The sequence below is a fragment of the Lonchura striata genome, chromosome 3 (genome assembly GCF_050655825.1).
Source record: "Lonchura striata isolate lonStrDom1 chromosome 3, ASM5065582v1, whole genome shotgun sequence".
NCBI lineage: Eukaryota > Metazoa > Chordata > Aves > Passeriformes > Estrildidae > Lonchura > Lonchura striata.
This window is the reverse complement of record NC_140705.1, coordinates 70,041,470-70,056,436: the sequence shown is the minus strand read 5'-3', so window position 1 is coordinate 70,056,436 and position 14,967 is coordinate 70,041,470. Positions and strand designations below refer to the sequence as shown.

Sequence of the window (14,967 nt, the reverse complement as noted above, 5' to 3'; positions counted from 1 at the left end):
ATTAGGTATCTTGACCCTTGACACAAAAGGAGTACCTGTCAGTGATACACAAAATTTTTGGCCAGAAGAGTCTATTATGATAATTTAGCTTGGTCTCCTGAACACTGCTGGCAATGTCCATTCATTAATCCTTTCAAGGTACCAGCAGAGGAACCAATTACTTTTGTTTGTGGTAGAAGTGACTGTTTGCTGAATGGCACCTTTCAACTACTTCAGCAGCCCTCCTTCTCTGGGACCAAGCCCTTCAAGCCCTTCTTTCTCTGGTACCAAAAAAAAAGACTTTGGATAAAAGTGATGGAACTACAGAGTCACACACAAACCTGTGAACAACAGCTCAAAATCTCTGTAGGTAATTACTGGTTCCCTGTGTGATCCAACATGTTAGTAGCAGAAAATCGTAGCCAACGTGTTTTCTTTTAGCTGGCTCTAAGTACTGTGATTTCCTATTCTAGTAATAACACATATTCATGGAGCTGTTAAGCTGATAGCATCTTTTATTTAAGGTAATATTGTCTCCTTTTTGTCTGTGTGATTTCAGAGGAGTTTCCAACACACCACACCACATCTATAGAAATACCCTGCCACAAATTATATTGATGATATATTATCCATCTTGCAGATCAGATAAGATCACAGCACATTGTTTAAAGATCTGCCTTTGTACGTTACACAGTGACTGTGCCAATCAGTAGTACATTGCAAAGCAAAGCCTTTGTTCATAAAAGAAAAAATAACTTCCTACTGAAGATCTTTTGTACACAGGAAATCATAGGAGTAAAATTAGAACAGTATAGTTTAGTAATTAGGGATGGCATTTTTCTTGAACAATATACTTATTTCTGATCCCCTTTATCTTTTTTTTCACAGAAATGTAAGACAAAGGACTTTACTTCTGCTGGGTCAGTTAAGGGCATAAACATGGTCACTGAGAGATGTAAGGTTCATCAGTGTTCCTTGAAGTATCAGCATCTATCAGCTGTCTGTGCTTGTTTGCATGCACAGGGCTGAGCTCATCATCAGATTTGGAACTGGGAAGCAATCCCCTTTCAGATTAGCTCAACAGGGACTGCTGGGTTTTGTTTATCTTTCTCTGCAGCACAGTGCGGGGTCCCGAAGCATCTGCAAATGTCACCCAGCAAATCTCCGTCTAGTCGGGAGGACTTAGAAGTGCCCTTGATCTCTCCTGTTCTCCTCCTGTGACACAATTATTGTGGCATTTTCTCTTCTAGCACAGACTTGTAGTCTGTTGTGAGAAGCCTGGAAATGTACAGCATCCTTGGGGTGATTTTAGCTACAGAGCACATGACTGCGCATCTGCAGCATGCCTTTCTGCATTTGGAGAGGCACTGACTGGAGAACTTGGGTGGTGCCATTCAGTCCTGTGTCTCCAGCTCATCTCTGTGTCTGATCCCTTGCTCTGGAAAGACTGCCATGTAGAGACCTCTGCAGGGAATTGTGGATGCAATCCTAGATGCATATAACTACCCCTGAGCCATCGGCTATGGTTTCATTTATAGTGTAACAAGTCAAACAGAATTGCTTGGGGTTCATCTCTATTCATCTCTGTGTTCAGCCTGCATTTGGCCAGGCAAGCTCCACCTGCAATAACTGTACCATTACAGGCTCCATCTCTAACTCTCAGCATCAATGTGCTTGGTTTTGCTTTATGCTCTGGTTGTGAAAAATACTCTTAAAATCTTGTGCAAGAAAAATAAAGCAACTGACCACTCTGTCTGCCAATCTCACCAAAGATCAAAGTGTAAAGTTCAAAATCACCCCACTCAATTGCAGATATTTAACCAAGGCAGCTAAACATGTCTTGCTTCCTGTACAACCAACACACAGTAGGAAGCTACTCAGAGAGGCAGTCAGCTAATCTGAAGACCTGACACTTCTTGAAGAGCCTCTCATCCCTTTCAGCAGAGGTTGCCTCCACTAAGTAGTATTAATGCAGGCCTTAGAGTGAAGATGAACAAACAGGGTAGACATGCAAATGAGAGGAGCAGAGAGTGAAATGAAAGCTACTGCAAAGCTGACATCTGTTTGTGCAGTGTTTTCCACACACAGATTAGAGATGCAGGGGTTTCAGTCTGCTCACCTCTTGCTAAGAATTACACACAGCCATTCCCTCTCTGTTGTCCCACCACATTCAGGCTCAGGCACTCCCACTCCCATTACAGGTCACAGCACCACCTGCCCAGTGCACTCAGCAGAATAAGTATTTTTCCTGTTTAAGATCAGCCTACAGAAGCAGAGTTGAATTTTCAGAAAGTGTTTTATCCACGGCCTGCTTGCAACAATACAGACAGCTTTCAAGAGATGTGAGAAGGTATTAGGGGGAAGGAATCTTCCTCTGAGAATTTCCAGTGTTAAGGCCTTCATGAAAGATGTCATTATAAGGAAATGAATGAATGCATTTGTCACCCTCTGGGAGGTCTCAGAATGGCTTCTATTTTTATCTCTTCTTACCCCTTGAAGGAACCGAGAACTAATATTTGTGATTCCTGACTGAGGATATTAATGTTTTAAAAAGCTGCTATTCCTTCCAGAGCAGGAAAATTTGCCTTGTGAAATGAAAGTTTGGTGACTCTGTTTCTAGTAAGATGAGTCTGCACAACCATCCAAACCTATTCCTGTCTATTCATCTGGTATTGAATCTTAACAAATCTGAAAGATGTGTGATCAGTGAGTGCATGTGCAAAATGCGCTTGTTTTTCCTTTCTTGAAGTATTTTTGCTGTGCTATGCACTGTTTAGTCTGAACTTACAGAGCCCAGAGAACACAGGTTCATGTAAAATCATATGTGTTTACTGAAGCTAAAGGGCTGAATGGGAAAAAAAAAAGATAATTAAAAGGATGATTTCAGAACAGAAAAATCTCACAGGTAACTGTTATATTGGTACTAAACCTTCTGAGTGTAAGGATCTGCCTGCCTGGAGCAGCAACATTTTTATTCATAGTCAGCACACTGAGAAATCATTAGTCCAGTTACCAGTACATTCATGCCTTGAACAATTGTCCACAAATAAAAAGCTTTTTGAAAAACCTTCACTCACTACTGCAAGACTGGATGAGATTTATATAAAAGACTGTTGATGTTGTATTTGATGAAGCAGATGGGTCACTGCTGAGCATACACCTTGCTAGAGGCTGGGTCTATTTTGGCCTCCACTGGCCCAAAGAGCAAATGATCAGTGCAGAAATCGAGACTGGAGATCCCATCAAAAGGAGATGGCAAAGACCTTGCTTCATAAGGTTATATTCTATGAAGCAAAGATTTCATATTCATTTTAATTCATTGCATTTCAAATTTCACTCTCCACCTGAAACCATTACCAGCCTAGTCACATGTTAACTGTCTCAGGATTTAGCATGGAGAAGAGAACAAGTTACTGCACCCCTGAGTGACCTAGTATAGAAACACAGCAGGCCTGCATTTTTCAGAACTTTTTCTTCTTGATTATTTCCTCTGCAAAATTAAAATAAGCAATTTAAAAGCAAATTTAAATTAGCACACTGAGGACAGTTTATTATTTATGAGATGGAAATCAGGATCTTGGATGACTGAACTCATTAAAGACACTTTGGAATAGTTCCCATGTATTTCTTCCATGGAACCCACACAACAAATAATTCACACAGTAATTAATGCCATGTCTTCCCAAACAATACATGCTTCCGACAGGAACTGTTCAAAAAGGAAATGCAAGAAACTGCACCAAAATAGCAATAAACTTAAAATACATACCAGCAAAACCAGGAAGTTTTGTGTTTGGGCAATACAGATGCTTTATCTGAACTTGCTGGGCCAAAGACATCCCTGAATTAGCTCACAAAAGGTCAGTGGAGCTAGCAAGGAAGGAGTTTGGCCAGCCAGGCCTCTGCACTGGCACAGCTTTTGTCTGATGTTGTGTTAGGGGCTTACAACAGATAGCACTCTGTCATCCTGCCACAGAGAGTACACAGTGTAGTGCAAGAGAAGTAAGTCTATTTTCCTTCCTAGCTTAGCCCACAGGGCTATTTGCATTTCAGTCAATTAAATACTTTTCCAGCATTGTGACTACCTGTAAAAAGTCCGTATAGGCACAGTTACACTCTGTAATGGAGTGCAGCCTTGGGATCCCCAGCTGGGGCCAGCAGAGGAAGTGGCAGCAGTGCAGCTGTGTCAGCACAGTGCCTTGCCCAGACCAGCCCTCTCAGGAGCTGGGGAAATGATTCGCTTAGGCAGGCTGCCACATTTTCAGTGCCTAAGAGCCCTGCATATCAACATGGGGAACCTCGCCGATGCACCGGCCTCTCAGCGGCTCTCCTTGCGCTGCAGTGCCACTTCTGAAACGCAGGACGGAGGTGGGCGGCTCTTGCAATAAGGAAATGCTCACTTCCATCTGCTCTTCACTGCTGGTGAAGGGCTGGTGGCCTCACCACTGTGCTGTAGTACTGCATTTCAGGGGCAAGTGAAACAATCCAGATGATAGCCTCTTGTCATCACTGGCCAGGCAAAGAGGCCTGTGGGGTGGCAGGGATGCCGTGTTCTCAGCAAATCAGATATTTATTCCCTTCTAGGGGATACTTATTCACTCAGCACCTCTATGAAACACCGGTCAGGTCTTCTAAGAGGAATTCAAGCACAGAGAAACTAAATCTTCCCAGGAAATCTATGTCAAAAGAGAAAACTGAAGCTAGATCTACAGATTCCCACATTTACCATCCTAAAATGCAGTTTATTCTTTCTCTCTAATCAATACAGCCATGTAACGGGTCATGATTTTTCCCTGTCCATACATTTAAGTTTCACGTCATCGCCACTATCGTGGTGAGAAAGAGTCAACAAGTTACAGATATTAGCAGGACACCAGTGGGAAGTACTCCACACTTGCTGTGTGGCAGAGCAAGACTAAGGATAGAAGCTAGAATGGATGAAGTATGAGGGAGGGTCACCACTCTTAGGATCCCTGGAACATGTTAGCCCAGAAAAGAACCTCACCTTTCAACTAGAAATCCCACTGTCAGGAAAGCCCAGGACAAATATTCAGAACAGAGCCATCTCTCTCACAATCCACCTTACTGAACCATGGGATTTCCATCATGTCTCCTTGGAAAACAAGAAGAGAGATGAAAAACACAGGGCATATTGGCTCTTCTTTCTGCAACCTCAACAAGCAGCTTCATAAATCCAGTTCACAAAGTGGGATGGAATTTTTCTGTCCCTTTCTCACCAGGCACAGGCAACTGGATATAACTCAGCCTCATGCATATCCAGTGAGGAGGATCAGGTCTACATCTGCACAGCAATATGCCTGTCTTTTTTTATTTTTCTCTCTCTAAAGGAGAGCTCTCAAAACAGTCAAATTAGTTTTGTTTTTAAAGGGACTAAGGGAAACATCAGATGTTGAAAATGTGCAGCAAACGAAACAGCTGTACTTTAAAAAATAAAACAGAAAAAACATACTTTACAATGGTAATTATGACTGATTAAAGAATGTATGTCATCAGTGTGATGGTACAAAGCACACAATGCTGTTTCCTACTCAAATATTTGCAGACATCTCTGATTTTTTATAATGAAATCTCATCTAAGTATTGAATTGATTTTAAGAACCATCCTGAAACTCACAAGAGCTTTCGCTGTCAGAAACCCTGTCAAATATTTGAACTGCAATTTGTCTCCAATGGTTCCCAGCTTGAGCTAGAGAAATGCTGTAAACATATCCTTTTAGGAGATGACGAGTCTGAAAAATCACTGCCTGCAAAGACAACATCTCTGAGACGAGCTGAGGACCTCTCCAGCTATAACAGGAATTTTAACAATCCCCACACCTTGACAAAAACTTTTGCTGCAGATTTTCTGTTCTTCTCAAACATATCCAGGAACTGCTCTGTTGTGTGAGTAAGCTGTCCTCTTTTGATGGCTAAATACCTGGAATCCTCTCCTCATTCACTACATATGTGCATGACAAGTATGGCCTGCAACTATGAAGCCAAAGGAAATAAATCAAATCCTTCTGAGGATTTCTGAGAGCTTCACAGCTATTGGATATGAAGTAACACAGTTTAAACAATGATACATTAATTAATTATAAACGACAGCATGTGAACCCATGGAATTTCTATTAATACCAAATGAGTTTGTGATGGTTTATATAAAATTAGAGACTGATAGAAAACCCTCCATGTGCTAATAACATCCAGATATTTAAGGAAATTGACTTTGAATGTTGCTGGTCATTATACAAAGAATATTCAATGAGCTGAATCCTGAGGCTGACCCTTCACTATTGTTTTGTTTTAAGCAAAAATGTCTATTTGCTTTAATAAGAACTCTTTCCAAATAAAGGAAATCACCTCAGATGCAACCCTTGTGGATATGTCTCACTGTCACGTTCAATATAGCTGTCTGAACTCTTGTATTTGTGACAACCTGCTTCCTGTTGGCTCTTACAGTACTTGCCAGATTTTTCCTTGTTTCCTTTAGGTGTCTATTTGGACTGAGTTTCGCTGCATCTAAGAAAGATAATGATGTACAGAAGGAGAATCTGTGCTTTGCTGCAGTCCCATTAATCCCTTAAAAATTTGGAATCAGAAGACAACCTGGCATGGGTTATATTTCTAACCTGGCTGAAAAAACCACATGCATTTCAAAGGCCAGCCATTTCCCTCACCAATCCTGTGCGCCACCCCTGCTGCTTTGGAAGAGGTATCTCTGCCATAAGCCCCAACTCTCACACCTCCGAAAAAGTAAAATACTAAGGAAAGCGATGAAATCATTAAAAAGACAGGAAACAGACGGGTGTTTGCCAAATGGAGAAGGGCCACATGACTAGGCAAAGAATGTTTATTTTAGCACTCCCAAAGTCTGCTAAAGATAGCAGAGAGTGAAAATAAACGTGAGAGCTATCACACTGAAGTAAGAGGAGTTCACAAGCATCTTTAAGGTAGCAACACAAGGGACAAATTTTGGAGCTGTATGTCTGAGTAGGTTCTATACCAGCTGCTCTGACCACCCAAACAATGGGGCACTTTGTGGACAGGTGGGTACACATTGAGAAGTGGGGCAAAACCACAGTATCCTTCATTTTGAAGGATAACAAAATGCCTATGCCAATAATACCATTGCAAGTGTTCCTAGACTGCTCCATACATCTCTAGGTTTGGGTCAGCACAAAACTAAGGATCATGAAGTAGAATCTAGACACACAAAAGTTCCCTGCACTACTGCACTATATACCAAAACACATGCAAACAGCAATTTCTGAATAGATTCTGCTTTCTTATTTGACCTTATTTCTTTTCAAAACTTCTTCTAGATTCTTCAATAGAGAAACCTAAATAAATTGCAAAAACCTCAAGTGCTTTGTTTGTATACTTTATAAATTTTCATATTTTTTCTGACCTGATGAAGAGAATTATCAAAGACTGCCATGCTAATTCCTGAATTTCTTCCTGTTTATTGCCCTTTCACAAGTGGCTGACTCAACAGACAACTGAGAAAAGACTAAATAAGTTTTCTCTGGGTGGCATTTTAAGCTGGAGTATTTTAAGAACTGCTATTATGTTGCAGCTGAATATTCCAGCAGACTGTCTGACTCCTTTCTGAATCAGAGTGCCACCAGGCCAAATATTTGCACAAATTCCATGCATTGCCCTGCAAATTCTGCAAGGCAATTTTATATGCAGGTAAACAGTGGCTCTTTATGCCAGCATTTGATCTCTAAAAAATGTATTCTTTAGAACAACACAAGATTAAATTGCAAATCTAGCAAAATCCATGCTTTCTCAAGATTTATTTTTAAATGTCATATGTCTCAATCCATAAACAGACACATAATTTTATAGACAGATCTCTTAGTGAAGAGAGATTGATAAATCTGAAGTTGTACAGGAATTAAGGACAAAAAAAAAGACATCTCAAAGCCTTCAAAAGATCGATTTGAACAAAAGTTGCTGAGTTGCTGTCAATGATACCAATTGTCTGGGTTGAAATTTTTTGAGACAGAAAGTTGGTACTTCAAACATACAAACAAGGTCAGTGAAAGATTTCACTGAATCGGCAAAATTCCTCCGTCCTATAGTCTTTTAGAAAAAAAAATTAAAGTCCATTTATAAGAAAGTAGAACTGAGAAGAAGCAGAGCTATTTTAAAAAGATTACTAAATGTAACTAATGTAAATTCGAATATGTACCTGTGGTATTTGGAGTGGTAGAGGCAATGAATCTGGGCTCCATAACCCCACTTCCACAGCATGATTGTTTTCTAAATCACTCTTCAGTGATATGCAATCTGAGGAAGTCTTATCACAAGTCTCCTTTAAATGGTGGTTAGTAGCAACTAAGACTATTAGGAAGAAAAACACCTTTTTTTCTCCTAACTTGCAATTCAAAACCAAAATGCTGGTTTATGTTTATTTTGAACAGAAATATGCTCTCATAACCAGAGAACTGACTTAATAAAACACACCAACTGGAACATACTTAAAATTCCTTACTCCTTTCTATTGAAGTAATTGTTTTGTCACTAGCTTGCTGACTGATCTTACACAGCTTGTTAACACCTATAGTTTACAAAAGTATCCAGTACTTTTTATTTATATTTTTTGTGCAGAACAAAATACAGGAGTTGTCTGATTTTCAGGGCCATGAAAATGAAAACCTCAGTGTGCAGATTCAGCATCTTTAAAAAAGAATATGGCTCCTCCATAATTCACCCCCAAACTCCAGTTCCAGTTACCACACAGAAAGATGCATCCTCCTCTACAAAGATGGGAAGTTTCAGATATAAGAGAATAGAAGTCATGGACTAAACCTCACAGTCATGGTAATGTCCATCTATAAAACAGGCAAAATGCTGATCCGTTGTCTTTGTGGGCAACCTCAAGAGTGCCCATTTGACTACTGCAAAATCTGTCAATTTCAGTGTAACAGGAAGTCTTTCTTCTGCCATTTCTCCTTTACGGAGAACATCTACTAAACTGTCAAGCCCTTCTGATGTAGGAACTGGTTGGAGGAAAATGAAACACAAGGAAAGCAGATGATGTATAGCAGGACATGAATGCAGTAGTGAAACAGACTGCCCATTGTCTTGCCACAATGCCCGTACAAAGCCACACGTGAACACTGGCAGCCTTGATGGCAGAAGACATGTAGGTCTTAGACTCACGTGCAAAGTGGAAGCAAAGGAACTGAGAACTCAATTACATGATTCTTGAGTCCTGATCACAAGACAGAAGTCAAACTCCTTAACTCTCTTCTCAGACATAACAGTTAATGAGAGGTGTCCTTTAAATAATAATCAAGGAATCTGACCAACAGTGAAGAGTTGGGTTTTTTGACCACCTCCTGTTGGTTTCTACTTTTCTAAAAAATTGTGAATTGACACCTGAAGGAAAGTGGGGAAAAAAAGGAAGAAATAACCAGAAAGAGAGAGGGGATTGGTTTTTCTTTCAGTTACTTTGCTGCTGGTAAATGGTGAAGGTGTACGGTAATTTTAATCCAACATCCTCAGTTTAGGAGATGTTGTTTTAGAATCAACTTACTAATTGAAGAAAACAACACAATTTTCTTTCTTTCTCAGTAAGTATTCATTGAGCCTGAGGCAAGGAGACTGTGGTGTAAGGGAAGAGTGGCCAGAGAGGGAAAGGCACTCTTTGCCAGGCAGCAAGCTGAGGAATGAAGTTCTTCAAAAGTGTGATCACTTCAACTCCCACTTTACATGCAGACAGGAGAGAAAATATGAGTTTATCAATGTATATCCAAGATACTGTGGAAAGAATCTTCAGTATACAGCCCTTGACACAGGCCCCCACGTTTCTCTTGGAGCAGGATTCAGCTATGGATAGGACAAGAGGACATAGTGCTAAGCTGTGCCAAGAGAAGTTTACATGGACATTAGAAAGAATTCCATAACAGAAAGTGTGACTAGATACTGGGATGGGCTGCCCAGGAAGGTGATGGAGTCACCACCCCTGGAGGTCTTTAAGGTGTGACTGAACATGGCACTGAGTGCCACAATCTGGTCGACATGGTGGTGTTTGGTCAAAGACTGGACTTAATGATTTCAGAGGTCTTTTCCAACCCAATTGAGTCAGGGAGTCTGTGAATGAGAAAACAGTTTAAGATCCCTCGATACCTCCACAAACACCACTCCTGCTGCCTGCCGGAGCACAGGGCCAATCCCACCCCTGCTCCTGTCTCTTGAGAACTACACCAGGGAACACACGACCAGAGCCGAGGGCAGGAGCACGACGGCTGCCGCCCGGACACACCAGGCTCCTATGCTCAGACACCGGGGAGCACCCGTTCCATGGGCCGCTGCCCCCCAGAGCCGCCGGCGGGACGCGCGGCCGAGCAGCGCTGGGGCGGCGCAGCCCGGACGCCACTCTCGCGAGAGAGCGGCCCGCCTCGCCTGCGCCCCGCGCACAGCCGCACCTCTCGCGAGAGCGGGGCCCGCGGCCGGCATGGAGCGGCTGTTCGCGCTGGAGGTGCTGGTGGAGGCGCTGCGGCTGGCGGAGCCGGGCCCCGCGGAGCTCCCGGGCCCCGCGGAACACCCGGCCGTGGCGCTGCGCCTCTTGGACTTCCCCACCCTCGTGCTGCGCCCCGCCGCCGCAGCGCCGCCCCTGCGGCCGGGGCAGCCCTTCCCCTTCGGCCGCGGCAAGCGGTGCCTGTTCCGCTGGTGCCCGGACTCGCTTTTCGCCGCGCTCCGCCGCCGCCCGCTCCGCGCCCTGCTCCTGGCGCTGCCCGCCGGGCGCGCCCCGGGACCCCCGCGCCTCCTCGGCAGCAGCGCCGTGTCCTTGGCCGCCGCCGCCGAGCTGCTGCAGCGGCCCGGGGCGCCCTCCTCCTGCGGCCTGCGCGGCCGCTTCGTGCTGCGGGACACCGCGGGCCGCCCCGCCGGGGAACTGGTCCTGCGCTACCGCCTCGCCAGCCTGGAGGGCGGTGAGGTGCGCCCCGCCGCTCCCCCCACTGCCACTCCGCCTGCCACCGCCCCTGAACCGCGGGACCGGGAGGAGGAGGAGAAGGAAGAAGAGGAGAAGGAGGAGGAAGAGAAGGAAGAGGAGGAGGACAGTGAGCAGCTGGAAGGCAACGTCTTTTGCCCTCCGCTGCTCTATTACAGCCGTGAGCCGGCTGAGCCTCAGCGGCCGCCAGCAACAATGGGGCAATGGGAGCATGTCGAGCCCCAGCGACCGCAGAAGGACAAGGGCCACAGCCCCCCACGGCCCAGTGCTGGGCCCTCGCTGCTGCACCCCGCCAGCCCCTGCCAGCCCCAGAACGCCCTGGTGCAGCTGCCACTGCTCAGTGCCTTGCTGGCAGAGCTGTCGGTGCTCACCCGCAGCGCTGTGCCTGCTGCTGCTGCCCCCCCTCACCTTGCCTGGCTCTGCCAGGCCCCAGGGAGTGGAGACACGGCCTCACTGCCCCCCAGTCGCTCTGCTGCCCTCGGGCCTGCAGAGACACCTGTGGGGCCTGGCAGGAGCAGTGAAATCACGAGCCCTCCGTTCAAACAAGGCTGTCAAAAAGCCTCCTCCCCAGGGTCTTCCGGGGTTGGGAGAAGACCCAAGAAAGCTGTGCCCAAGGCACAGTCAGTCTGTGAAAGGAGCTGCAAAGCTAAGGAGAACAGACCTCCCAGAAAGAAACTGATGTATGGGCTGACGAATACACTGAGGCTACGGCTGCTGCAGACCAACCCTGATAAGCTGATAATTCATGAAAGGAGGGAGCAGTACAGAAAAAATCAAATGGAGATGCTGAAAGAGAGAAGCCCCTTACCCAAGAGAAAGTTGATCAGAAATACCGAAGAACAGCATGTGGTGTCTTGCAAGCATTGTAGCACAGGAGGTAGTTCAAAGCGGAATAATCAGTTGGATAAAATTGTTCAGACTTCATTAGAAAACAGTGCCCTCTCAGAGTCAGTTTCTGTGACAGGAGATACATCCCCTGGCCTGCAGAAACAGTCTACTGCAAGTCTATCCAGGAAGGATTCAATAACTACAGCCCCCTTACCGGAGGACATGCTCTTAAAATCTGCTCATGAGGAAAAGTATGTAAAAGCTCTACTCACAGCAGCATTCCCATCAAATGCTAATGTGAGAGGAAGTTACAATGATGCAACACACTTAATCCATCATAAAACCATGGAGCATGATCATGTCTCTGTTGTAAGTGGTCATAAACTAAGCCCCAGCAGGAGTGTTGAAAACAACTCTGAATTCATATATTCTGATGACTTTGTTACTAGTCCAGAGAACTCAGTTTGTTCAGAAGATTTCACCAATGCTGAGTGTACAGGCATAGACTCAAAAGTTTGTGACAGCAGTCCTGAACCTCTGTGGCTTGAAAGACCAAAGCAGGATAGGTCAGATACAGAGCAAGAATCCAGCAAGCCCAGAATTTCAAAGACAAGTGCAAGAGCTCAAAGTACTTCAGATCTTGTGTCAGTTCCTTCAGCTTCATCTCCAGTCCAGTCTTTGAGGAGAAACTGTGACTTTAAAACCAGCATGGGGACGAGTGCCGAGTCTACTGATTCACTTAACCTTGCTGAGATGGAGGCATCATTATTAGAAGAGCAGGAAGCCCAACAGATGAGTAAGGAAGAGAACAGGGGTGATCGAGATATTCAAGAAATGTCTACACTGAAAAGCAAACAGGTTGCATCTGATATGGATCTGAATACAGGAAAGTGGCAGACCTCTACAGGACAAAAGCAATCAGTAACTCAAGTTAGCTCTTACTTGCCATCTAACATGTCTGATCTTGAACTTAGTGTTCTGGAAGACAGTAGGTCAGACAAAGAAGATAATTTTCTGGAAAAACTACATGGTCCTAATCAGTACAAAGACATCAGTGAACTTGTAATAAACAAACTTCCAGGATACACAATGTAATTATACCTTTTCACTGGATTGAGATACAATATTTAAACTTTGTAAATCCTGTTACATTTAGTTGCACTATGTGCAAGTTAATTTAAAATTTTACCACGCACATTTATTACATCAGTGAATTTAGTTACGAGATTTTTTTTAATAAATTACTACTTGAATCTCTCAAATGGTGTCTACAGCCTGATTTCAGTGTTTTAACACTCCTAATACAAAGTAATCCAAACAGTACTGAAACAACTTACTGTTGAAGCAGAAGTGAAGACAGAAGCAGCAAAAGCAGCCAGTACCCACCAAAGTAGTCCAGGGTAGAAGTAATAACATGCTACCAGAACAGCCAAGCACAAAATTCATTCCTAACAAAAACAAAAAGGTTTTATTCCTCCTGAAAATTTCCAAGCTTCCTTTTCATTAGAAATAGTTACTTAGAACATACAGTCACAGCCAGTAGCATCACAGAATTTTATCAGCTTTCATCAGTATAATGATGTGTTTGTTTCCCTTTTCCATCACTAAATACAGTGACCAGAACTGAATGAGCCCTTTTAGAGTTTCTTAGGTTGAAGTGTCATTTAAGTCAGATTTTCACAATTTATTATTGAATAGTGTAAGAATTTTTGGTGATAGTAAATCACCATGGTGAAACAATCTGGGCAAGCTTTAAGAGGTGGATATAAGTTACTTGACCTTGAAGACTAAGGGTGTGCAAGGAGTAGGGAAGAGCATAGTAAATCTTAAACGCCTCACAACTCCCTAATTGCATTCTCTGACTCTAGGGAAAGAGGTGGGGTCAGCACCCACAGTCCAGAAACTTGGAACAAATGAGCATATTATGTCATGATGTAAAGATGTGGGGTAATGAGAAATTTGCCATGTCTCCTTTGCCATTAAGATGGTTGAACTGATGCTTGATTTTGATTTCAGGTTTGCTTTTAATGGCTTCCGCTTTGATCACTGAACTTAATGTCTTCTGTTTAACTATGGATGTCTTTCTAGAGTCTATGTGCTGATCCCAGATTTTAGAGATGTTTTTTGACTTGAATTTCTGCCTTACTTTTTAGTCTCATGTACCCCCCTTTCCCCCCTCTTTAAGTAGTTAATCTCCTATGTCAGCTTTACATTTCTAACTGTCTCATCAATCAGGACAGTTATCCTCAGGGTTAAATGACAGATTTATCCACTCCCCTTTTCTTTATAATTTAAAATCTGACTTTTTTCCACAACATTTTCATTTCTCACTGTAATTTTCCATGTACTTTATTGCAAGAGCCTGTGTTTACACTTTAACATCTTAGAGCAGCTTTTTCCTTTCTCTCCTACTATGTGTTTATTTTGTAGTAATTGCAGCACCTCTGCTATTTAAAGCATGAACATCTGTGAGGATTATTGGACTATCTAGTGTTGACTTCCTAAAAACCACTAGTAATATTTTTAATCTAAAGGTAAGCAGCTGAAATTACCTATATGCCAAAGGAATTTCTGGCCAGAGCAATTCCTAAATCTTATTTAGGGTGTCTTTCATCAGCTACAATTTTAGACCAAATATTTTTTGTTTTCCTTTTTCTTCCAATGTCATGGAGTTCTTTGATACACATGGATTCAGACTGTCATTTATATATTTATTGATGGAGTAATGTCTTGCACTTCTCATGAGCAAAACTGTCATTAAAATACAATGCTGACCAACCATTTTTACAGAGTGGCTATTATTAAATGAGTTGCTAATGCTACAAGGGCACAATTTGAAGAACATTATTTAAGAAAATTTTATTTCAAAAATAAAAGTTTATTTTCAAGAAGGTTGAAATTCAAGGGCAAATTTCCAGTCTTTTTTATATCCCCTATTCCATCTTCACTTTTCAATTTCCAGAAGCAAATATGGTAGGAGCAATATTTCTTTTGTTTAAATTATGAAACTAATTTCTTTTCAGCTAATTTTATTTGGAGTAACATTTCTAATGTTTACTGTGTAATAGCATTTATAATTTTATCAGGAGAATGATGAAAATGACAAATGCATACTAGGAAGACTATAGGAGACACTACATTAGAACAAAACTGCAGCATCATGCTTGCATGGCTTAGCTTGTTTTTTTCTTTTC

The 14,967-nt window shown here is 42.9% G+C and overlaps 1 protein-coding gene across 1 annotated transcript; it reads left to right on the top strand.

Moving 5' to 3' along the window:
• Positions 1-10,426: 10,426 nt before the first annotated feature.
• Positions 10,427-14,555, top strand: MAP10 (microtubule associated protein 10). The gene has a single exon (XM_021527186.4). It carries the CDS (start codon positions 10,451-10,453, stop codon positions 12,866-12,868), a length of 2,418 nt encoding a protein of 805 aa, XP_021382861.4. The 5' UTR covers positions 10,427-10,450; the 3' UTR covers positions 12,869-14,555.
• The last annotated feature ends 412 nt before the right edge of the window (positions 14,556-14,967 follow it).

Bases quoted from the DNA above. Each gene is read 5' to 3' on its own strand.
- MAP10 (XM_021527186.4), top strand. From the start codon at position 10,451: ATGGAGCGGCTGTTCGCGCTGGAGGTGCTGGTGGAGGCGCTGCGGCTG.